Genomic DNA, 24,984 nt, shown 5'->3' with positions numbered 1-24,984 from the left:
CCTTCACCCACACAACAAATTGCATACAATAACAGAATTAAGATAAACGTCAAGGTATCACGAACTAAGAACAGACAAACAAGAAACAAACAAAAATGAAAATGCCACCCACCGGGTGGTGTCACAAGCCCAGTGCAGCCAAAAGAAGTTTCACTCCACGGGAGAGAAGGAGAGAGAAGACAAGAAAAAGAAAAAAAGGAACAAAGCAAAACCCCGACCCCGCTCCCCAAACCTGAATGGAATCGGGTTACTGTCAGTTGTGAATCAAAATTAGAGACTGAGTAAACAATTAGGCTATTTTCCCCGTTAAACCGTCTCTGCCTCCTCAAACTGCGTTAAACGCTGCGGACTCAGGCGTCCAATGACACGGTCCCAGTTAAGTCCGGCAGTGCCACAGTTTGTACGGGGCAAGCATCTATTAATCCAGCGCATTGATGAAACGTTGTGCATCTTTAGGCGATTCAAACTTGTGCTCATTGCCATTGTAAGTCAGCACAAGCGTCGCTGGATAGCGCATCCTAAAGCGGATGCCCTTGTCGATTAAGGCACGGCAAGAAGCATTAAATCCCCGTCGTTTCTCACGGATCGCGTAGGAGAAATCCTGATGTATGAAGATCCGCTGCCCGTCGTGGCGGAGTTCGGGGGCCGCTTTCACTGCAGCCATAATCCGCTGTTTATCTCCGGAGTTGTGGAGCTTGATGATCACCGGCCTGGGGTGAGCACCCCGCGGGCCGAGGCCCCGGTGTGCGCGGTCAATTTTAATGCGGGCTTTACCCGCGGAGCCGTGTCCCAGCCCGAGTGTGGCAGGCAGCCAAGCCTCAAAAAACTGAGTAGGGCTCTCACCCTCCGCACCTTCTTTCAGGTTAATGATGCGAATATTGTCGCGCCTGCTGCGGTTCTCTAAGTCGTCCAAACCTTTTGCCATAACCTTAATCCTCCCCTCCGCTTCAGCCAGCCTCCCCGCGAGGTCAGTCACCCCACCTTCCATATCTGAGATTCTCTGCTCTGCCTCCGTGACGCGTTTGGAGACGTTTTCCAGCGAGGACGAAATTTTCTCCAGTGTCCCCGACAGTGCAGACAGTTTTTGGTCAATTACCTCACTGATGCTATCGGTCACCTCACGGACGAGAGTTGCGGTGTCCACCGGGGGCGAGGGCTGGTCGCCCATTGCTACTAGCATGTCAGTTTGGCTAGCATTGTTCATCACGACGGCCGTGGTCTTTCGAGATTGTATCTTCGTCTGCTTCGACATTATTTAACTTCCAAAAAGCGTATTTAGGACTGCTGAGTATTCCCAAAGCTCTCAGTCACTAGTTTAGGTAAAAATATAGACAGTAGTGCGCATTACACTGTGATAATTACAGGTGGGAGCGGGAGCACAGTGAAAGCACGTCTTCTAGCCTACCATATTCACCGGAACTCCCCCAGATTTTTTTTTTTTAAATTGATGAAAAAAAAATCTGCCAATCTGTTGCAGGCCACAGCAGAGGCGTGTCATGGTTGTGGCCGCTGTTGTCAGGGAAGGCACAGATGGCAGCACTGTTTAAACTGAGCTGTTTAAAGGGAGCCTCATGGAGCCCAGCCTGTGCAGAGCCATCCTGCACAGGCTGGGCTCCATGAGGAATCACAACATACAGTAGTAAATGTCAGCGACCGGCCCTGTGTGTTTGTTCGGCAACTTCATAATGTGGCAGTGCAGTGGCTTTGGCCAAGGTCACACGCCCACCGCACGTGACAGGACATCTGCAATCGTCGTGCCGTTATCGTTAGCTGAGGTGCTGATCGTACGCCACTCGTGCCATGAGATCAGCTGACTTTGCGTGTGCATGCACTGTGCACAGCGGTGTGTACTGGGAACGCAGGCATCTGTTTAAAGAAAATGGATTTAATTTTAACAAGTCAGGGGTGAAACTGATTGAAATTCACTGATGAGATGATGGAGCTGGTCTATGCTGGGCTCACATCTACCCCCTGGCCCAATCCCTTTTTGTCCCCCATAAACCCCCCACCAGAGCAGCCAAAGGTTCGCCATCGAGCCCCGCCCTCAACAGAGCAATCGAAGTTACATTCCTCAGGCAGGTAAGTGACGGAAGTGACGGACAAGGTAAGCGACTCATGTTGTAACTGACGTCAGACGCTGGAGATTTTGGCGGAAAATTAAAGCGAATGGTAGTTTAGATTTGAACAAATTCATTTAAGCTTCAGTATTACCAAATACACTTATCAATTGTCTTATAACAACAACATTTGTCTAAATCATCTCCAACACTCTGGAGAACAACGGGGAGAGTTTAGAGGCTCTCCAAGATTACATTGATCAGTGCTGCCAGGATCTCGTAATGAAGAAGGCCCAGAGTGCAGCTTCCCCGGCCAAATCTGAGACGCCGTCGTCGAAAAGACAACGCCCGGCAGATTCCCCCGGCCAGCTGGCAAAGATATTGTCGACATACTGGAGTCAATCGACAAATGATTGTCCAGTTTCGATGCAAGGCTGTCCTTGGTGGAGATTCTTCACTGGGAATTTAAATGCTTGCGAGAATCCCTGGAGTTCAGCCAGCAGCAGGTGGAAACGCTCGCTGCTGAAAATACCACGCTAAGGGAGTCGGTGAAATGTCTCACAGAAAATGTTACCCAGCTCAATAGAGAAAATAAAAAAATAAAAGAAACAGTTATCGATCTACAAGCTCGTAGCATGCGTGATAATCCAGAAAATACCAGTTTCACACCTTGGCTCAGGCGATTAGAGGATCATCAGGGGTCCTTTTGTCCCTCTGTGGGGGGAAACTCCCACTAGGTTTATATCTGGGACTCTCCACCATTTGACCTTAGAACTGAAGAAGCTTCTCGGATGAGAGGTGAAACGTCTTCAAGCAACTTAAAGAAGTCCAGACGCTTTTCTTTGCAAGCTCCTTTGACAATGAGAGGTGGTGGATTGGCCAGATGCAGGTCGATGTGTAAAAATAACTCCGTTGTTTGGTGGTGGCTATGGCGGGGCTTCCACAGAGGCCAGCAGGTGGATGAGGGAAGGGGAGGCAGTAGGAGAGACCCGAGGCAGCCGCCAGTCCGAGTGTCAGGTGAACTGAACTTCAGGTAAGAAGTTATGACCTGCAGTCTCTCTGGGTCAGATATAAACCAAGTTTAGGTGGAGTTTATTTTTGTTGTGCTGACTTTTTACCCTCAGTTGCAATAACTCGTACTGCGTTCTAGCCAGCTTGATGGAGTTTCTATACAGCTGGGTGGGTGCTATGATGTTACTGATAGTGAACTTTATTTTATTCATACGTTTAGTTAGTAGAGTTGCCAACAGCTCCTTAAAAAAATGGAATTACACGTTTCATATTGAGCTGAGAAGAGACGCAGTTTGTCCCGGACTTTAGTTAGAATGGAAAAAGGCACAAAGCTGGAGTTATTCTGTCTTTACGCTGCACAGCTGTCTCTTCTTCTCTCGTTCTCTCCCCTCCCTCTCCTGTTGCTACTTCAATCATGAAACTGATCAATGATCAGCTGATCGGCTTTTCTCTCTTGTTTGTTTATCGCCCACTTTGCGCCGAAAGAGGAAACCAGCAGATGTCGCGCTAAACAACAGCAGCACGTTTAAGCTTGATCAGCTGTTGTTAGAGTTTATTTAATATTAATTTCTAGTATCAGCTGATGTTTGCTGGAGCCACAGCTGTAAAGCTGCTGGTCATGATGGTTTGGATATGTGGTGAGAGGGAAACATGAAGATGAAACCAGGAGATGTCCTTACTGAACCATCAGAGCTGTGATGGAGAAACAGGTTTACCTTTTAGGTGACATGGATGAGTTGAAGTTATGAACTGTTTCTGAGAGACAAATAACACCAGGATCCTTTTTTATGTAGCTGACAGCTGGTAACTGTGCAGGGGCGGGTCTAGCAAAGTTTTGCCAGGGGGCCAGGTAGGGCATTAACAGGGAAAGGTGGGCACAAAGAAATACTTTTCTTTCTTATTCTCATTTAAAATATCTCGCTTTTATTAAATAATTATCTGAATCTTACAACCAAAGTTTTTATCTGACGTAAAATGTATAGAAATCATACATATACCAACAAGACTGTACATCACTGTCACAACAGGGTTTGTTTTCATTCAAAGTCTTTATGGCTTTACTACCTGGTGGGCCGGTCTGTAGTGAAAATGCCCGATTTTCTGTCCCAGTCCAGCCCTGCAGGTTAATACTGGCAGTGTCACCATGCCAGCTGACTGTATTTCATCATCAGCCAGTGTTGTTCTTTATCAATATTACCACAGTTTACCATAAGGCAGCATAGAAAGTATTTACTTGCTTTCAGGTTTTATTCAAATGTTAGTCTTTTCAGTTGTTTCCCCACTTTTTTCCTGTTTCAAAATCAAACACCAGTTTGTGAGAAGATTATCTTCTTTTTTTAACAGGCAGATAAAGTTTTGCATTGGAACTGGCTAATTTGTCAATTGTTTGTTACAAATGTTCGTATTTTAATATTCAAAAATGTTTTTGCCCAAAACATATGTGCACTACATGTCAGTAAAAATGCTATGCAAATATTGATGTCCTTGAATGCTGAGTAAACACTGACAGAGCACTGATTGTATCTCTTGTACTTTATCAACGCAGTATCTAAAAACTTTGCACCGTAGTGGTTAAAATCTCATTCTAATAAGAGTTAAAAGTGCATTTGGTTATTAGGTTTATAGGATTATTGAATTATGGTTAACGGTTGGTAGAATTTTTTTTTAAACATCTGCCAATTACATCTGCCACCCTTCTCCAAATCTGTGCCCCTACCTGCCCCCCCCCCCCAACAAAAATTTTCTAGACACGCCACTGCTGTTACCTTGTTGGTAATTTCTGGTAAATAAATAAATACAAGAGAATGAAACATCAGTATATAAAAACAAAATATTGAGAAGAATTTAATAAAAAAAATAAAAAAAACGATGAATGGCTCAGAGAGACTGTATGGATTTCTGACATTGAACTGCTGTGATTTTCTTTAAGACATTTTTAACAGCAGAGGGAATTTTGGATTGTCATCTGTTCTGTATATGCACTGCTCAATCTCGTCCCGTAAAGAAGAATCAAAATGAAGAAGAACAGAAATAAAATCAGAGGTCTGTGCAGTAAATGTTTTCTTCTTCTCTAATGTAAAAAGAACAAACACAGTTCTTATAAAGACCTAAGATCACATGACTTCAGGCAATGTATAAACCAAACTCATTTCATCAACAGGCTCACATTTAGTTTGTACCATCACGGTTTATCTGTATACAATATACTGGTGGATTGTTTGGTTCTCCACTGGCCCAGTTTGTGAAGTCAAACTGGGAACCATCACTCCACTTCCACACAGTTTCCTGGAAGAATAAAGTTCAGTTTGTTCTGATGTACTTTGATGCATCTATGCTGAGAGTGCAGACATGAGACCTCTTACACCACTCGAACACAACGAAGGTTCATTTTGTTTGTGCAGGTAAAAAATGAAAAGAAAAGTCAAGTCAACAGCAACATCTGTCTCCAGGAACAAAGTCCAAGACCAGTAATGTTCTGGGGACAGAGCTGGGCTCCCTTAAGGTGGTGTCAGAGAGGCGGATGCTGTCCAGGATAAGGACAATACCTCCCACCCACTCCATGACGTGCTGGCCAATCACAGGAACATGCTCAGTGAGAGACTGAGATTACCCATAATGCACCGCTGAACAGCACAGAAATCAATCCTACCTGTGGATCTCTCTGCACAGCTCCTCCATTGAATGCACAGTGAAGTGTAGTAGGTGGACAGCCTACTATCTGCATCTCTCTACAGAGACAAAAACTACTACTATGATAAGAGGGGCACCTTAATTTCAGCTTAATGTTTTATTACTTTTGTGTAATATATCAGGGACTGTGATATATTAGAGCTATTGCATTTTATTCAGGGCTTCACCTATCAATAATTCTAGTCTATCAATTGTTCCATCGATTGAAGAATCAAATAGCAATAATTAATATTCAAAAGAGGAAGAAAAGGTCTTTCAAAATAAACTGGTCAGTGGTTTCCGTTTTAGAAATGTGTTTTAATAGTTGTACTGCATACATATAACCATGCATACCTAAATTATTTCATTTCACACACGATATTAAAATCAAAGAAAGCTTAGATGCAAAAATGAATAAACAATAATAATAATCAAGTACAGCAATGTCAAATAAAACAAGGTTTACATGTACCTGAAATAATGCATTAAATGTTTTACAGTGTTGTAACTCCTGGGTGACGTAGGTTATAGTGTTTTTTAATAGTTTATATGTGCAGTGAGTGAGTTTGTGACTGTAAGCCTCTAAAGGACTATGTGGTGGCTGCAGAGAAGAAATGTGAGCATGTCAGCATTCTGATGTTGTCCTGTGCTTTCATGACTTCATTTGATGGTGTAGACGTTGTACTGTCCCATGTCCAACTTTATTGGCCTGCTGAGGGAAAAAAAGGTTTTACAAAATGTAAAATTTAATACAGTTTATTAATATAATATATTGTTTCTCTTTAAATATGAAAAAAATGTTCCAAAAAACTTACAAAAAATAAATAATCTAGTGAATATGTGCCCTTGCTTGCTACATGTACCTCAGTGAGCTACTTGATTTAAACATCAAATGAGATTACATAGATCAAAGTTAAATTTTAAAGGAGGCGACATTAACAAACATGTGCAGCAGGACAAATCTTAATGTGCTGAATTTACTGAAGAGCCTCAGTGTCAGTTTTGTGACTGAACGTTATGTGTTTTTTTGCAACTGATGGCAAATGTACTTGTTTCTGTTTCAGGAGGACAATATTTAAACGAGTCATAAAAATGTGAATTAATAGTCTGTGGAACACAATTTAATGTAAATTGGATGAAATGTAATCATGAAAATCCTGTCCTCTGCCTGTTGTGGTTGTGATAGCTGCTGATAGGTTTATTTTCAGTAGCGTAATATATTATAGTTTGCTCAATATTCACTTGCATGGATGCTCAAAGCTGTTATCGCAGTGCCAAAACGTTGTTTGTCCTAAAACTTCACACAGTCATGATCCGCGCTGAGTGTTCAGAGGTGAACGCCATTTATAACCGCTTTCATGAATCAAAGCAGAAATGAAGTAAAATAAGCATCGTTTGCCAGCAGTGTGCACAGAGCGAACAACTATCTATAAGAAACTAAAAATGTTAGAATAATGGCTGAATGCTGCGATGTGCTATTAAAGCCAAGAAGCGATGCATGTTTCACACACGTCGCAGTAGTAGCTGCATGGCTGTTTTCAGAGAGAATTTATTGTGTGAAACCTGAGGTTGGATAAGATTCTGGTTTTCTTATTTTTCCTGCTGTGACCCAGTTTAGCTCCTTTCCTCTTCATCTTTAAGGAATTCTGTGATTGCAGTAAAATTCCCTCCATCATCACTGATCCCAGCTGACCTGTACTGAACTAAACATGAATCCTAAAGCCTGTAATACAACAAAGAACATTACTAATGAACACTGATTACACAGAACCTTTGATCAGTTAATATATAACTACATAGATTTTATTGCAGCAGCGTGATGTTCAGAGTTTGGCTGTGAGTTTAACAAATTGTTGTTAAAAACCATAAAAACCACAAAGTTTAGGCATGAAGTGTAAAATAAAGTTAGAATCAACATACATGATCTGTACAACTTGTTTACATCCTGCACACATCCTGTTCACTTCGTTGCCTTTTGAACACCTACTGCTGATTTAGAAAACACACCCATATTCACTGGTGATGGTCACAGTTTAATGTAACGTCACAATAGCCTGCACAAAATAAGCAAATGTAGCTCGTTTCCTCTGCTGCAGCTTGTGTTTACCCTCAAGGTGTTCTTACTGTCTTGGAGCAACTGGGGTTAAAAGTCTTTTAATCGTGTAGGACTTAATTAGATCTTCCCTCCAATCTGGACGACACCAAACTTCCACTGAAATGTGAAAAAAAATGTTTTCTTTGTCTTTGTTATTATTATTTTTTGTTTTTCATCTAATCTTTTTGTTTCTGTGTCCACATCATAACTTTTTCTGTCCTTTTTGATTTTCTGTTTGAATTATACAAAACTACATTTTGCTTGTTAAAATTACTTTGTAAACAGTTTGTCATGGTCCTGGGTCGTTACACCCAGCATTTTGTGTTATATTGGTGTCATCGTATGCTTAGGGTTTATTCTTGTTTTCTTAGCTCCTAGGGTTTTGGTTCTTGTGCTTAGTGTGCTGTCCTCCCCCCAGGTGTTCTGTTTGTGTATCTGAGTTTGTGTTTGTAAAACAGCCTGTGATCTTCCTGTTTTACTTTGAAGGTCCTGTCTCATTATGCCCATTAGTTTCAACTGTGTTCACCCCATACGTGTCATTTCAATACAATACAATTTTATTTATATTGCACATCTAAAAACCAGATGTATGCCAAAGGGCTTCACAGAAACCAAATAAGAGCAATGATAAATACAAGTAAATAAAATGAAAAAATAAAATATGTACAAAAAAAATGTACTATATACTAACAGGTGGGAGACATAACTAACCAATCATACAGCAGGCATAATCATAAATACAATAATAAAAGCAAAAAAGATAAGTTACAGTTCACTTAAAAATGCGAGCTCTAGGAGGCAGGGAAGGCAAGGCTAAATAACTACGTTTTTAATCAAGATTTAAAAGATTGAATTGAATCAGACGTGTGAAGAGCTTGACGGAGATTATTCTAGAGGTAGGATGCAATAGAGGCGAATACGTGGTCACCTCTGCTCTCCCACGGGTATTAAAAGCTGAGGACATCCGTAAGAAAGCTGGGCGTGGTGTTATTTATGATTTTAAAAGTGAGCTATAAGATTTTAAAATCAATGCAATATTAAATGTAAAGCCAGTGCAGGTCGCAGAGAACTGGAGTAATAGACTCAAACCTACCAGTTCCGGTTAAGAGACGTGCAGCAGCATTTTGAACGAGCTGCAGTCTGTAAACAAGGGCAGAATGGAGACCAGTATAGAGGGAATTAGAGTAATCTAATCTTGATGTAACAAAGGCATGGATACGTTTTTCCAGGTCCTTACGTGGTAAGCAGGGCTTGGCCTTAAAGATTAGATGCAATTGATAGAAACCAGATTTAACTACAGAGGACACATGTTTGTCCAGCTTGAAGGAACTGTCCAAGACAACACCCAAGTTCCTCACAGTGTCAGAAAGGGAGTCAGCAAAGAGCCCAAATATACCAGTTACTTCAGCCCGAGAGGAGGGAGAATCAAAGATTACAATTTCTGTCTTCTTATCATTTAAAATGAGGGAATTGCTCAGTAGCCAGTTTTTAACTTCACTCATACATTTAAAGAAGTGTTGCAATGACGATGTGACATCACCAGCCAGTTTAAAATAGATTAGAATGTCATCCGCATAAAAGTGAAAAGAAAAGTCGTATTTATCAAAGATTTGGCCCAAGGGTAACAAGTACAGAGAGAACAGCATAGGACCCGGCACAGACCCCTGGGGGACACCAGAGGTAAGAGGGGCAATGGAGGAGGTGTAGGTACCCATGGTGACAGAAAAGGACCTTTCTGATAGATAGGATTTAAATCAGCTAAGGGCACTGCCCGTGATGCTCAAGCTTCATTAAAAGGACATTACAGTCCACCTAATCAAAAGGACAAATCAAGCAAAACTAAGACCACAGGGCGCCCTGAGTCAGCAATTGAGAGAAAGTCATTAAGATTCTCAGTAATGCAGTTTCCGTGCTATGGCGTGGCTTAAACCCTGAATGAAATTTTCCCCGATATTATTTGCATCCAAATAAGTTGGTAATGAACAATCTTCTCTAGGACTTTAGACAGAAAGTTAGTGAGTGGACTGAGGCAGCTCTTTTTGAGTATAGGTTGCACTACAGCGTTTAAAAGTAGCTGGAACATAGCCCAATAACAATGACAGATGCATTAGAGATAAAATACAGGGCCCGATAACGTTAAACCCATCTTTAATAATGTAAGATGGAAGGATGTCAACAGCGTTTCCTGTCAATAGGTCCGGGTTTGTGGTGGGGCGTGGTCTGCGGATGCCATGCGGATGCACCTGCATGGCGTCCGCAATCACGCCCAACGAGTTAAAGACACGGGGATTCAGGGTTGTTGGTGTGTGTGTGGTGGCAAGGAGTATGTGTGGCCTGCAGCTGAGAGCTGTAGTCACACTGTGTGAATGAAGTTCGCTCTCAAATCAGACCTCTGGACCCGTCATGTGTCTTCCTTGCCACACATGGTTTCAGGTTTTGTTTGTTATTTAGTTTAAGTTTATGTTTAGTTCTGTCCTTGCTTTTGTCATTTCCAACTAAAGCTTCCTTGCATCACAGCAAGTGCCTGAATTTTGGGTTCTTTCACACAAACCCCACATGACTGCTGCTGCAGCTATAAATGTCAAATTGGTTTAATTAATTTTTTATTATTATTATTTTATTATATTTGTATTTTTTTGATGACTAAATCACATTTCTGTTATTAAGTATTGTGATAATAATGTGCGCGTTCACTCAGGATCTAAAACAAACTGACGAAATCTTCGTGACTGATGATTTTCTGATGATTCTTTTCAGCACAGAAAGGCTCATCTTTTAAAAATGATGAAGAATTTTCATTTTCATTCACTTCAAAAACAAGTCTGAATGTACCGACCCTAAAAGATTATCTTTAGAAGTTTATTATTTGAGTTACTTACTCTGACAAGTGTAAAACACCTCCAGGTACTTATAAATGCCACGACACGGGTCTTCTGAGATATTTGCATCAACAGTACAGCTGTTTTTCCCATTGCACCTGTGAATGCAGGTCAAAGGTGAATCAGCAAAAATTCACTGCATCATCTGAGAGAAGATGGAGAGCTGAAGAAACAGAGTCAGCATCTGTACCTGGTAGTTACATAGTTCATGCTTTCTGACCAGGCGCAGTTAACGTTGTTGACGTGATTAGCATATCCATGAGAGCACGTGGTCGTGTCACGGCGACCATAATTCGCCCAGGAGACGACTATAACCTGTCCTTCATCTGAGGAAGAGTTCATAGAGTCAAACTGTAACCATGGTGATATTTTTACTGCATTAAATGTAGAAAGACATAGAAGCTGTGTTCTCACCACACTGAAGGTTTGACTGGAAGTTTTGACATGTTACACTTTGGCCTGAAACAGACACAGATCCCATAGAAACTGTAATCATTCATGTACAGATTGGGTTCATCAGTCATTTCTAATCACAGGTTTAACAGAGTCGTTACGTGGGAAGCAGTCGTAGGTGGTCTCCAGGTATTTGCAGACTCCAGGATCATAAGTAATGTTTGACTGTATGTCACACTCGGTTTTTCCATCACAGCTGCAGGGAGACAGAAACAGCTGGTTTTCAGCTCAAAGATATGAAACAAGTTACTTTCAGGTAATCATTTACTTCCTGTTAGTTTGAGTAAAGCTGTTCAACAGGTTTTAGTTTGTTTCTTCTTTTGAATCAAAGGCTCACTTCTACCATCCCACAGTGCTCACCTGTTCCTCACGTTGTTCACAGCGTCACCGTGAGAGCAGATTACTTCACCTCCACATCTGTACTCAGCTGACCTCACAATGATCATTCCACCCACTGTTATACAGACACAGTATGAGAGAAAAGGAACAACTCAACACAACATGCAATAATCCAGGTTTCAGGCTTCAGTTTCAGACTCAGATGCTGCAGATCCATAAATAATGAGGATTGTACCTCTGTACACCACCACAGTGGATATTACATTAACTCTGATCAAGGAGGAAACTTTAAGTCAGTGTTTTTGTTTCTAATCTACATCAAATGTTTCTGAACTTTTATACACAGTCCAACATCCTCAGAGCTTTTTTAAAGAATAAATGCACTGTTGGTTTGTTGATCAGGAAAATACAATTTAAACTGAAAAGAAGCAGCTGTGCATAAAAAGGCTATAAACTATAAACAGTTCATCCAATACTTGTTAAGTTTGTTGAATTTAGCCTGAGAGTCTGAATTTGATCTGCAGTGAATTCTTGGACACTATTTTCCATCTTACCACAGCTCAGGCGAGGAACACTGAGGCCGTTAGAGGTGACCACTCTCCCTGTGGATATGGGGGTCACCTTGGAAGGAAAGGAAACTTGAGCTCTGATAAAGCCTGAAATAAAAATAAATGTATAATAATGTAATAATGTAAATGTATAATGTAAAATAAATGCTAGGTTTAAGCCCGGGTCATCTTTTCAGAAGCCCGGGGTCTTTTGGAGTGTAATTTGTTTCATAGTTAGAGGCCTGACTGACAACTGTATAAAACAAAAACCACACACAATATTCGAAGCACATAGCGCACAGTCGTAAATTCCCCCTAATTTTGGTATCAATCAATCAATCAATCAATCAATCAATCAATCAATCAATCAATCAATCAATCAATCAATCAATCAATCAATCAAGGCTTTATTCACCACGTGCAGGTTGCCCTTGTTAAGGTTCAAATATTGAGGAAGGAGAGTACAAACAACCATGGTCCAACAAGAGCTTGGTCAGACAATTGATTTTAATGAAATACACGCGTGGGAAGACCAGCTCCGTTCGCAGACAGGGCTGATCTCCGACTTAATCAAAGCATAAACAGATATTTCATACCATCAGGGCTTGTATCTCATGCGTCATCAGATACAATATATGCATACGTCAATTCAAAACCACAATGACTTTTAACACAGTTTAAAAAGGAACATTGTCTCTATCTTCATGGCAGCTGTTTCCTGTCAACCTGCACTTCGGTTTCAGTTCTGCAAAAGGCACACTCTGCAAACCTGCAACTTCCTGTCAGCCTGCCACTTAGTCTTTCTGAAAGACACACACTGTTTAAACCTCTGAATGCAATATCAATACTGTAGATTATATTATTAGTGCAATGGTAATGATGATGATTATTAACAATAGCAGTAAAATAATTTCCCTGATCTCCACACTTCCCCTTTTGACCCTCTTTTGCTAAAAAGAGGGTCACTACACTTTACTTGTTCCATTTCTTTGACACCCATCCTCTGGCTCAGCAAATCAGACAACAACCTCATGTCATCTAAGTGGTCCAATAATAAAATGCCAGCTCCCACTCGAGAACACTCCATGCGTAAGATTAGGTTTTTCTGGGTCCCTCTCTTGTGGTCCATCAGGCCTCAGGCCTCCATCATCCTCACCCCCCTGTGGTCGCCGAGATCTTCTGCAAAGGAAACAAAACACCTTTTCCTGCACCTCCCTAACTTATCATGTTTGGGACTCTTTAATCAAAAACATGATCCTAATTATGTCCTTGACTCATTGACTTGTATTTATATAAATTCTTCAACGTTACTCATCATTTTAAAACTCTTAAAGCGCTGCTTTCACGTCCCTGCATACGTTTCCTGTCATCTTATCTGATCATCAACATCCTGTACACAAAACTGTCGCTGCTGCAAGTTCCTCCACTCTGATCTAAAGTCACCTTTCACAAGAAAATCATTATAAGCGCCTATTCTAATAAAAGATCCAAAAGAAAACAACCACTTTAATCAATTAAGTTTAAACATATAAGCAGTGAAATTTGAGCAGCTACCAAAGCAAATCATTGGTACTGTACAAATAATGTAAATATGACGGTGTATCACAAAAGATTGATATCAAACTGATCACTTGACCCATTTTGACTCTATCCAGTCCTTTAAATCCAGATTGAAAGCATATCTATTTGATTTGGCTTTCCTGACCAGTTAATACCCTTTTAAATCTATTAAATTTTTTCTAGAATTTTATTAAACTTATGATTTTATTATTAATGTGCCTGCTGTTTTTGTCTTCTTAGTGGATTTTGTATTTATCTAGCTCTTCTGGTCTGTTAGTGCCTGATTTGTACCCTGTTATTGACTTATGCTGACTCTCCATATTACTGTGAAGCACTTTGCTTTGGTTTTTAAATGTGCTATATAAATAAAACTGTACTATATTACATTACTTGTTCTTCGAGTGAATCAACAAATGGCGAAATGAAAAGCCGAACAACAACAATGCTGTTTCTTTAGAGAGTCTCAGCTTACATGTGTTTATTTCATATTTGTGAGAACGCTCACAGGCATTCACACATTTCTGCTAAATCATAGTAATTCTGCTCAATGATAGAATTTCTGCTACGTTTGACTATTTTTGCTAGATTATAGTATTTCTGCTAAGTCAAAGGAGTTCATGTAAATCATAGTATCTCTACCAAGTCACAGTGTTTCTGCTAAATCGTTGTATTTCTGCAGATTCATAGTATTTGACACTGCAAAGTATTTCTGGGTGTGGACGAGGACGAGGGGTGCGTTTCCTTCTGAGGTTGGAACCCCCCCTCCAGACCTGCTCCTTAAAGAAGTGGAGCCCCCCCCCCCCCCCCCCCCCCACCAGGTTGCAATCCAAAGCCTCTATCCCTGATTTCCTCACATGTCAACAAGGAGCCCCACAACATCCAGAACCCCCCACCCCCCCCCCCCCCCCCACCCGCCCAGCAGCCACCAGACAGGTTTCATTTCATTTTCACTGGGAACAGAAATAAGATTTTAAAAAGGTGTGTGTGAAGGATAGAGTTTAGATTTTAGATCACACAAATACAATATTTAGTAGTTACAGACAGAAGAAGAAGAGGTGAGCTCTAATAATGAGAAAGTTCACAGAAAGGCTCTTTGTGACCAGAATATAAGAAGCAGTAAAACAGCATTTACCTGAAGTGATGAGTGAACAGGTTGCTGCCAGCACTGAAAGAGACAGAAAGAAAGCTCAGTGTCAGACTGTGTGTTTGATATCAAGTTGAATTCACCTCAAAACATGAAACAGAAATGAAAAGCAAACAGGAGAAAGCTGCTGCTTTCATTCACACCTGGATTCTTTGGAAACTCTTTCTAAACAGCAGATTTCAATGACACATTTATTCTCTTCATCTTTCCAACTTTTGTCAATAAACTTATTTGTGTTGACAGTTTGACTTCAACTCTTCAAAGTAAATGATCAGCCATGAATTGCTCTCAGGACTCTGTGAAGCCTAACTGTCCTGCTGAGGTGATGCAAACATGTATTTAGGATGTTAGATGAACTGATCCAATAAAGCAGAAAGAAAAGCATGTCACAGTACAGCACAGTGGAAAGCTAGAAAAGGATTAGACTGAACATGTGCAGCTGATTTCATGTATAAATAAAGGATGATCAGTGTGTTGTACTCACACAGTGTGCTGCTGAGTCCGGAGCAGAGCATCATGTTAGGAGATCTGGATTACAGTGAAGAGCTGATGGAGGATCAAACACAGAGCTGCTGGATTTACTCTGTTTGAATAAAACTTGTAATGTATATGCAAAGTGCAAAAAACCCAAAATGTGGATTATCTTCTATCTCAGATGTAAATGAATAAGGAAATAAAACTACTTTACATTAAAAGTTATGTAAGCCTGGATCAGCTGACCCAGTGACAGCTGGGAGAGGCTCACATCTCATATTTGTTGATTGGTTAAATCAGTTTAGCAACTGGTAAGAATTTTCTTTTTTCTTAAAACACGATACAAATTATTGCAACTTTTTTTGTAATGATTCAGATGTCGTGAAGAGCTGTTCCAAAGTTTAGGAGCTACAGTTTGAAAATGTGATCACGTCTGGATTTAAATGAAGAGCACAGAACAGTTCAAAGAGCCTGATCAGCTCAGAGAGAAAGTGACACTCCCCTGTTCATTAACAGCGTCCTAAAGAGGGAACAAAGAGGACGGAGACCAAGTGGACGACACAGACACACATGCAGCAACAGCTGTGGGTGTTCAACACACCAGTGTTTACAGTGGTTTAAATGGGGTGGCAGCAGGTGGATGTTTTAGCTGCTTGATGTTTGTAGTGATAAAACGATTATTAAAAAAGAAAAACAGGGTGCAGCATGAGTGCAGCAGGAACACATTTGTATAGAAAATTTTCACATTTGCATGGATTATCTCCGCACGTCTCTCTGGTCAAAGCACGCAAAGGAGAAAGATTTGAGAAAGTGGGTGAAAATGTGTTCTGAAGCCAGTTCACGAGGAAAACAGAGTTTCAAAAACACTCACAGTATTTAGACAGAAGTGTTACTTCAACTCTGACTGCGTGAAGAACTTTTCAGGTCCAGCTGTGCAGCAGGTAGAGTGAGGATCCAAATTACAGGGCGCAGATACAAAAGGATGAACTGAAAGAGGCAGCTTTATTGCTGTGGCAAAAACACTCAAAGACACAAAAACTCAGGAGAGAACTGGAGACTCAAAAATATGGAATACAGGGAAACACAGAGGCCAACAGAACAACAAGCAGAGGACGACAGAGGACTTAAATACACCTAGGCTAAGGCGAGGATGTGAAACAAGAGGGAACACAGCTGGGACTAATTGAGGCTAACGGGACGAGGGAAGCCAAACTGTGCACACTGACACAGGACAAGAGAGCGCCAAAACAAAATAGGAAAAATACTGAAAAACATAACATGTCACTGTACACAGCTACACCTTCATGCAAAAGGTTTCTGGAGTTTCCACTTTCATCCAAGAGGCGTCTTCTTTTTTAAAGCCTGTCCTGTCTGACAGCTTTTCCCATCACAATTGTGACCTGAATGTGATCTTGTGGCAAACACATTTGCTTTTTTAAGATGAGCTCTATGAAGCTCCTCTTGTTCACGTGTTGCCTTTATGTATTTCTTCATTCATTTCACTTCCATCACTACAGTACATGTGCAATATGGAAACATGGCCTCTGTCAGGGTCCTGGGTCGGTGATGCAGTGTTTGTGTTCTGAATTATTGATAGTCTTTGCTTTTGTAACATGCACTGCCTGGCTAAACAAAAAGTCTCCACCCAAAAAAAAGGTCACACACTCTGATATTTCATTGGACCGCCTTTATCTTTGATTACTCGCTCATTCGCTGTGGCATTGTTTCGAGAAGCTTCTGCAGTGTCACAAGATTTATCTCCATCCAGTGTTGCATTAACTTTTTACCAACAACCCGAGTCTGCTGCACAAAGCCTTCTCCAGCACAGCCAAAGATTCTCAATGGGGTTTAGGTTTGGACTCAGTGGTGGCTAATCCATGTGTGACAATGATGTCTCATGCTGGAAGAACAACTCTTTCACAATTTGAGCTCGATGAATCCTAGCATTATCGTCTTGGAATATGCTCATGCCATCAGGGAAGAAAAAATCCATTGATGGGATAACCTGGTCATTCAGTATAGTCAGGTAGTCAGCTGACCTCATTCTTGGAGCACATACTATTGCTGAACCTCGACCTGACCAACTGCAGCAGTCCTAGAGCACTGCCCCCACAGGCTTGTACAGTAGGCACCAAGCATGGTGGGTGCATCACTTCACCTGCCTCTCTTCTTACCCTGATGTGCCATCATTCTGGAAGAGAGTAAATCTGGACTCAGACCACATGACCTTCTTCCAGTGCTCCAGAATCCAATCTTTATGCTCCCTCGCAAATTACATTTTTTTCTGGCCACATTCCTACCTCTAAGATGCTCTGTCCCCACTGTCCACTAGCTGTTTTCTCTGCTTGATGCATGACAATGGTTTGACCCTTTTTACACACACTATCATCTTTTCCACGACCACGAGATGTGTCTTTCAACAAGGTTGTTTAAGAAATGAGAAGCAACTCATTGCATCATTTGGGCAACTTGTTGCCAACTGAAAGATAATCACCATTCAGTATTTGTCCAATAGGAGGCTCATACCTAATTGATTAGTTACATCCAGTTGGCGAAGCAGTGTAGTTAAAAAGGTTTGAAGTTAAATCCTGCTAAATGGGACAATGGCATCACCTACTATTGCAAATGTCACCCTGCATTGACTATGAAGGGCAAAGAATTGTGAGTAATCTTCAGAGTGATGAAGGATTCCCACAGAGGTAACGAATGTAAATGTTGTGGAAAGAAATCATGTTGCTAGTCCATAACATTAATAGAAATTGACGTGGTTATTTTTGGTTAAATATCATTTGCTGTGGGTTACTTCTGTCATCCTTATGTTGGGTTAGATGTTCGTTCCATGTGAGACTTCGTTACCAGGAAAGAGACTAGCGAACTATGCCGTCTTTTCACACAGGGCTCACACTGGTTGTTCACCAAAATTAACCATTCTACTTTGTTGGTCTTTGTCATGAATGCAGGTATGTGACTGTGCACTGCTGTTAGAGTTTGATACACAGCCCTCCTCTTTGCATTTTTATAATACGTTATTGTTCCATGTGTCCTCTCAGGTTCCCTGTTTTTGTGTTCCTTTGCGGTACTCTCTGTAGTTGCCTCCCAGTTTAGACTGTCGAGGTACGGCTGTGCAGCACGCAGGATGTTGGACCCAAACGCAAAACACTCGATGGAGCAGTAAACTTGGTGTTGGCACAAGACATTGAGGAAGATAACAGTGGAGGAATTATATCCTTAAAATTATTCATAGCACTTTCAGAAAGACATTTACTGTGATGTACCTTGAAGTTCTTAAAATATTCACTCAGAGGGCTTATGAGGCGATGAGAGGAGCAAGGGAGTGGCTGGAAATGGCTCAGGTTTCAGATGAGGTGAGGTTGTGACCTTTAAGTGGGGAAGCAGGGGGCGAGAAGGTCCACAGCTCTGTGAATCCATAGAGGAGGGAGCCATCAAAGGATGAGCAGGCAGGTGAATTGTTGAGGTGAGTATCCCAGTGGATAGGAAACCACTTCTTGAGACTAGAGGATGGAAGCACACTCGGAAACACAAGGAGAAATGCTCTTACTAGCACTCATAAACTATAAATCTAAGGAACACAAACTAGGCCTGGTTTCTGCTTTGAGAGATAGATCATCTGGCAGAGACTGGATGGTCCATATACAGTGAGTGGAAAGGGCTATGGGGCGATTGCCACCCAGCTTGGTGAAAAAAGAACAACTGTTGGAGCAATTTTCAGGAAATGGAAGAGGCTAATGATGACTGTCAATGTCCCTCGGACTGGGGCCAGGCGTGGGGTTTCAATGATGCCAAGAATGGTGAAGAATCAGCCCAGAACTACACGGGAGGAGCTGGTCAATGCCATGAAGAGAGCTGGGACCATCGTTTCCAAGGCTACTATCAGTAATACACTAAGACGTCATGGTTTAAAATCTTGCATCGCATGGAAGGTTCCCCTGCTTAAGTCAGCCCATGTCCAGGCCCATGTGAAGTTTGCCAGGGACCATCTGGATGGTCCAGAGGAGTCATGGGAGAAGGTCCTGTGGTTAGATGAGACAAAAGTAGAACATTTTGGTCTTAACTCCATTCGCCATGTTTGGAGGAAGAAGCATGATGAGTATCATCCCAATAATACCATACCTACAGTGAAGCATGGGGCTGGAAGCATCAAGCTCTGGGGGTGTTTTTCTGCACAGGGGACAGGACGACTGCACTGTATTAAGGAGAGGATGAATGGGGCCATGTATTGTGACATATTGGGTAAAAACCTCCTTCCCTCAGTCAGAGCATTAAAGATGGGTCGTGGCTGGGTCTTCCAACATGACAATGACCCAAAGCACACAGCCAGCAAAACCAAGGAGTGGCTCCGTAAGAAGCATATCAAGGTTCAGGAGTAGCCTAGCCAGTCTCCAGACCTAAATCAAATAGAAAATCTTTGGAGGGAGCTGAAACTCCATGTTGCTCAGCGACAGCCCCGAAATCTGACAGATCTAGAGAAGATCTTTATGTATGAGTGGGCCAAAATCCCTCCTGCAGTGTGTGCAAACCTGGTGAAGAACTACAGGAACCGCTTGACCTCGGTAATTGTTAACAAAGGCTTCTGTACTAAATATTATTATTTTTTGACTCAAGTGATCAAATACTTATTTGACACAGTAATTCACAAATAAATTGTTCAAAAATCATACAATGTGATTTCTGGATTTTTCTTTTTAGATTCTGTCTCTCACAGTGGAAATCTAACCTATGCTGAAAACTGTAGACCCCTCCATGATTTCTAAGTAAGAGAACGCGCAAAATCACAGGGTGATCAAATACTTATTGACCTCACTGTATACTGCTGCTGATGAGACAGAGCTGATCCAGCCAGGGAGTGGAAGGGCCCCAATCTCATTATCAGGCACTCAGATTTTACACATTTTTTTATTGAAAGGTCAAATTCAAAGGTCAAGCCTCTAGGAAGTAGATCTAAATACAAGCACAAGAGACTCCAGACCACCAAATTAAAACAGGAAGTAACAGATGACAAATACACTGCATGCATATTCGACTGAGTTTAAAATAAAGAAGACTGAGTGAACAGAATACAAACAAAAGGATCTCAGAAACTCAGAAGTAAAGGAATGTAATAAAAAACAAGGAAATTGTATCAGTAAGGAGATAACAAGACCTATGGACACTAAGAAAAACAGGAAGCTAAATGCAAACACCACAGAATACAGAATCATAAGACAATCAAGAAAATAAAACTAGAACGAACAATGAATGCACTTGAAACAATTCAGGGTTCAGTATCTTGTCCAAGGTTACTTTGGCATGCAGGCTGGAGCGGCCAGGGATTGGACAACCAAATGCTCCAATTACTAGATCTCCTGCGCCACAACCCCAGCAAGAATCACAAAAACAAAACAATTTTTTTTTTAAAAAACTAGGTCGAATGTATGGTAATCGACAGGGTGCGGCAGGAGGCCAGCAAGGAACACATTTGTTTGGATTTGCATGGAAAATGTCCATGTGAGAGAGAGCACGAAAAGGAGACAGTATTTTGGAGAATGAGTTAAAATGTGTAATTGAGTTGGTTACTGGGGAAAGCATCATTATTGCTTCAAAAATCTTTAGTATTATTGAGAAAGCGGTTTGCATCAACTGTGACTGTGTGAAGAAATGTTGAACTAGTCCATGAAAAACACAACATACCATTGAACATACCAGCTACAGCAACATGCAAAAGTTAAACATGTGACTGAGAATGGTTACAATCCAAGTCTAATGGTGTGATAAAGTGTTTGTCCCTTTGCTGATTTCTTGTATGTTTGTCATACTTAAATGTTTCAGATCATCAAAGAAATTTAAATATCAGACAAAGATACAAGTAAACAGAAAATGCAGTTTCTAAATGAAAGTGTTGGGGTCACTTTTTCATACCACTGTAAGTAGGTTCAGAAAAAGTGACCTTTCTGCAGACAAACTCCTCAGCTCCAAGTGTAGAAACCATCCAAAATATTCCAGTACCAGCAACTAAAATAGGTTAATGAGCTTCTGTGCCAAGGCCGAGTGGCCGGTGATACTCGGAGTTACTCGCCAAGGGGGCAAGGACTCTTTGTGGTCACACGGCAAGTGGGAGATGTTGACTAGGACAAGGGAGGAACCACACAAACAAAGCATGGAGAAAGGCTGAAACCACTTCTCTGGTGAGCATGGTGAAAGAAAGAGATGAGTTGGGTCCGGAGGTGCCAAATTCCACAATTCCCACCTCCCTCCATTTTGATAACCATCTCACACAGGCCCAGAAAGCGGATGTTGCTGCATTGCAACAACGTTTTGCAGATGTGCACCAATTTAACACACTTCTGTTCGGCGTGTTCAGAGCCCCGGTCACTTTTCAGCGTGTCATGGACTGGGTGCTGCAGCTGCACGCTGCATATACTGCTGCCTACCTGGATGATGTTATCATCTACAGTGACACGTGGGTGGAGCATGTACAAGAGGCGGCAGTGGTCCTGGGGTCCCTGTAGATCAGGTGTTCAAGGCTCGCCCCAGAGGAGAGGGAGAGGCGTTTCCACGCTTGGGAATATCTCTATTGCTGCTGTGCTGGGCAATTTCGTAGCAGCCTTAAGATCCCGCCTGCTGGGAATCTCGGAAATACTGGTGGGTGGTTCATCTTTTCCTAAGCCCTGATTTTTGCTCTCTGTAAGATTCTATCACCAACAAACCTCACATCTCCTACGTGCTTTTGTGGACATTTCTCTGACACCTCTTTAGCTTCCCATACCCACCACCACTCTGAACAACAAGGTTTTTGCAATGATCATCCACAACACTGAACCTGTACGGTTAATCCCCTCTAATTTTCGCTCTTTTGGCTCTTAACAGAGGTGGTTGCATCTTTTTCCCTCTCTTATCTTTCCTGTTTGGCTCTTTGTCTTTGTCTAGTCTCGTCTGATACTCTCTCAGTCTTTTTCTGTAAAAACTAAGGAATTATGGATTTGATCAACTGCTCTCTTAATGAAATTGACACCTTCTTATCGATGAGAAGCCTGGGCTCGAGGAAGCCCAATCATCCTGCAGAGACGTTTGCTGCTGGACATGCAACAGCTGGCAAAGTGGAGTGTCGTGTGCCTGGCAACGTTCTCAACAGAGGACATTTGAAAGACATCCAACTATTCGGAACCATGATAGGTTCCATCAGGTTTTGCCTGATCAGAATTGGCTCAAACCTGGCTTATCGAAGAATAAAGAAGCTGCTCAAAATCCCACAAGGGCTGGCCGGCACTGCAATGGGCAAGGCCATGAGTACTCAGACTTTGCTTATTGAACATAACATGGATAAGATCTTGGAGAAGCTCACGACTCTGCAACAGGGAATCGATAGATCTGGGGACCAGTGATGGACATTAGATCAGCTGGAAAATTGGATGAGCTTTGTTCGCACTAAACCAAACCCAAACAACCATTATCTTCATGCGGCTGCCCGGGGCCAGCCAGGAGATGGCTGTGTTCAGCGCCGGAAAGATGGCTGCAGGATCGTATGGGGCTGTTGTGTACCTCAGCTAACTCCATACCCGATACCACCCCTGTTGCAAGTCACATGTTGTTTTCTATGGTGTAAGACATGAAGATCCATGTGCTTTTCTGTGCTGAGGTGTTTTTTTCTGTTCTCAAACTGCTCTCCTGTAGGAGCACAGTGTGGGAGCCTCTCCCCTTGTGTATTACTTTCAGTGTTTTCTTACCTTCCTACCTGTTTCCGACCTGTCTTCCCAATGTGAGGTTTGTGCAATGTAAGTATGGTCAGAAGGGGGTCAAATTTTCACTGCAGGTAACATGTATATGTAACATTGCATGTGACAAATAAAGGTTTGATTGATTGATTGATTGATTGATTGATTGATTGATTGATTGATTGATTGATTGATTGATTGATTGATTGATTGATTGATTGATTGATTGATTGATTGACAACCGACCACTGGGAAACTAAAACTTTCTCCACACCTACATCCCCAGATACTGGGACAGTAGCAACTGGAGTTTATTCTGCCATGCCCACTGTCTCAAGTTTACTTTTCCTTCAGGTCCCCGGAAGTGTCACCCCCTGCTCTACTGACCTTTTTCTCCAGGCCAAGAAATACCTAGCAACAATATAGCCCTATCTTTACCACCACATTCCCCCTATGACTGTACCATTGGTCTCCTTCCTGGCGCCATGCTCTCCACTCATACAAGCTTTGTATGAGTGGAGGGAGGGAGGCGATGGAGAAAGGTATCAAGGAGTCATTGGCGGCAGGAACCATTTGCCACTCTACCTCCCCAGTAGGGACAGAATTTTTGACAGGCAATGGAAGTCTCGTACTGCTGACCTCCGACTATAAAAAATTCCAGGGGTATCCCACCTTTGAGACTGCAGCACAAAGGCCTTGTTGTCCAGGCCTTTGTTTGAGGGCTCCAACCAAAAAGACTGCAGGAACACATTCACCTATATGTACCAAAAAATTTAACAACAGCCCTAATTGAAGCAGTACGAGCTGAACATGTGCTTGGCTCAGAGGAATATACCTTCAGCACAAGTCATTGAGTGCGCCAGGCAGACTGTGAGGGGAGCAACAACAAAGAAATGACCCACCAAATCTCCAGTATGCCCCCTCGATGGCTACAATGGGGGACTTGAAGAGCTCCCTGGCAAGCTAGAGGTGAATGCTACCAGTGTGGTTAGCTGGGCCACATCGCATGCTACTGTCCAGCACCGAGTGCATAAACCCCAGCACCACAGTCAAAGTAAGGTTGGGTGGCATAAAGTAGGAACTGCCACCCACAACAAACCCTCCCAACCTCACTAAGCCACAATTGCAGGTTGGTTGGGTTGGCGTCTAGAAGCCGGATCCAGACTGTCCCTGGTTTGCACTAGTACCCTTCCCGGTATTGATGGCCCAAGTCCACAGGATTTGAAGCCCACAGATCTCCGTATCACAGCAGTCACTGGTGAACGGGCCAGAGTGGTAGGAAAAAGATCTCTCCAGATAACTGTTTCTACCTGCACTGTTGACCACAAGTTCTGTTTAGCCAACATACAAGACCCCTGCATCATTGGTCCAAACATGCTGACCAAATAGGAGGCCACAGTGGATGTACCCAGAGCTACTCTATATTTGGGCACTAAGGCTGTGGAACTTCACACCACGGAAGAAGTGTGGCAGCTTGTTCCCACCTCTAAAGCCAGTATTGGAGAGCCTGAAGTATAACCATGTTGTAAGCACAGGAGGGGTTTCCACTGACCCCTCAAAGGTGGTCGCATTGAGGAACTGGCCCATTCCTCGCAACGTTGCAGAGCTGCGGAGCTTCCTTGACCAGGCATTGTATTACAGGCGGCTCATCAAGGACTCTGCTACCATTGCAAGCTCCCTGCACCAGCTCACACAGAAAGGCTGTGCATTCCATCTCACCGAGGACTGTGCCACACCCTTTAAACGGCTTCAATCTGCACTGATTTAGGTCCCTGTGCTGGCCTATCCAGACCTGCAGTGCCCATTTATTGTGGACATGGATTCCAACAACACGGGTCTGGGAGGCAGTGAGAATGATGAGCAGGCCATCTCCTACTACAGCCATTCTCTCAGCAGAGCAGACAGTAACTACTGCATCACCCGTCGAGAGTTCCTAGGTCTCCGCCACTTCTGACCATATTTCTATGGGAAGAAATTACTTCTGCCCACTGACCACGCCTCTCTCACCTCGCTCTTGAATTTTAAGAAACCAGAGGGTCAGCTGG

General features: G+C 42.3%; 2 protein-coding genes across 3 annotated transcripts in view; both read right to left on the bottom strand.

Annotated features, from left to right (window-relative positions):
• Positions 1-4,096: 4,096 nt before the first annotated feature.
• The window catches only part of LOC113013813 (L-rhamnose-binding lectin SML-like), a 43,228-nt gene continuing 22,340 nt past the window's right edge, over positions 4,097-24,984 (bottom strand). Inside the window, exon 11 of the mRNA XM_080294460.1 lies at positions 4,097-5,354. Within this exon, the coding sequence (XP_080150586.1) occupies positions 5,238-5,354 (117 nt within the window). The 3' untranslated portion in view covers positions 4,097-5,237. The remainder of the gene's footprint in view (positions 5,355-24,984) is intronic.
• On the bottom strand, positions 6,042-16,343 carry LOC113013721 (L-rhamnose-binding lectin SML-like). 2 transcript variants are annotated; one of them, XM_080294467.1, is made up of 10 exons: positions 16,102-16,343; positions 15,241-15,302; positions 14,745-14,777; positions 12,059-12,160; positions 11,526-11,619; positions 11,267-11,361; positions 11,127-11,171; positions 10,903-11,038; positions 10,713-10,810; positions 6,042-6,450 (listed from the first exon to the last, which is right to left on the bottom strand). In XM_080294467.1, the coding sequence occupies exons 2-10, from the start codon at positions 15,272-15,274 to the stop codon at positions 6,440-6,442; spliced, it is 648 nt and encodes a 215-aa protein (XP_080150593.1). In that variant the 5' UTR covers positions 15,275-15,302; positions 16,102-16,343; the 3' UTR covers positions 6,042-6,439. The 2 variants fall into 2 exon arrangements, with proteins under 2 accessions (XP_080150593.1, XP_080150594.1); XM_080294468.1 differs by having other exon boundaries at positions 6,042-6,447.

Source organism: Astatotilapia calliptera, chromosome 20 (genome assembly GCF_964374335.1).
Source record: "Astatotilapia calliptera chromosome 20, fAstCal68.1, whole genome shotgun sequence".
Classification (NCBI taxonomy): Eukaryota; Metazoa; Chordata; class Actinopteri; order Cichliformes; family Cichlidae; genus Astatotilapia; species Astatotilapia calliptera.
Note: the sequence above shows the minus strand (reverse complement) of the source record. Positions and strands in the feature narration are given on the sequence as shown.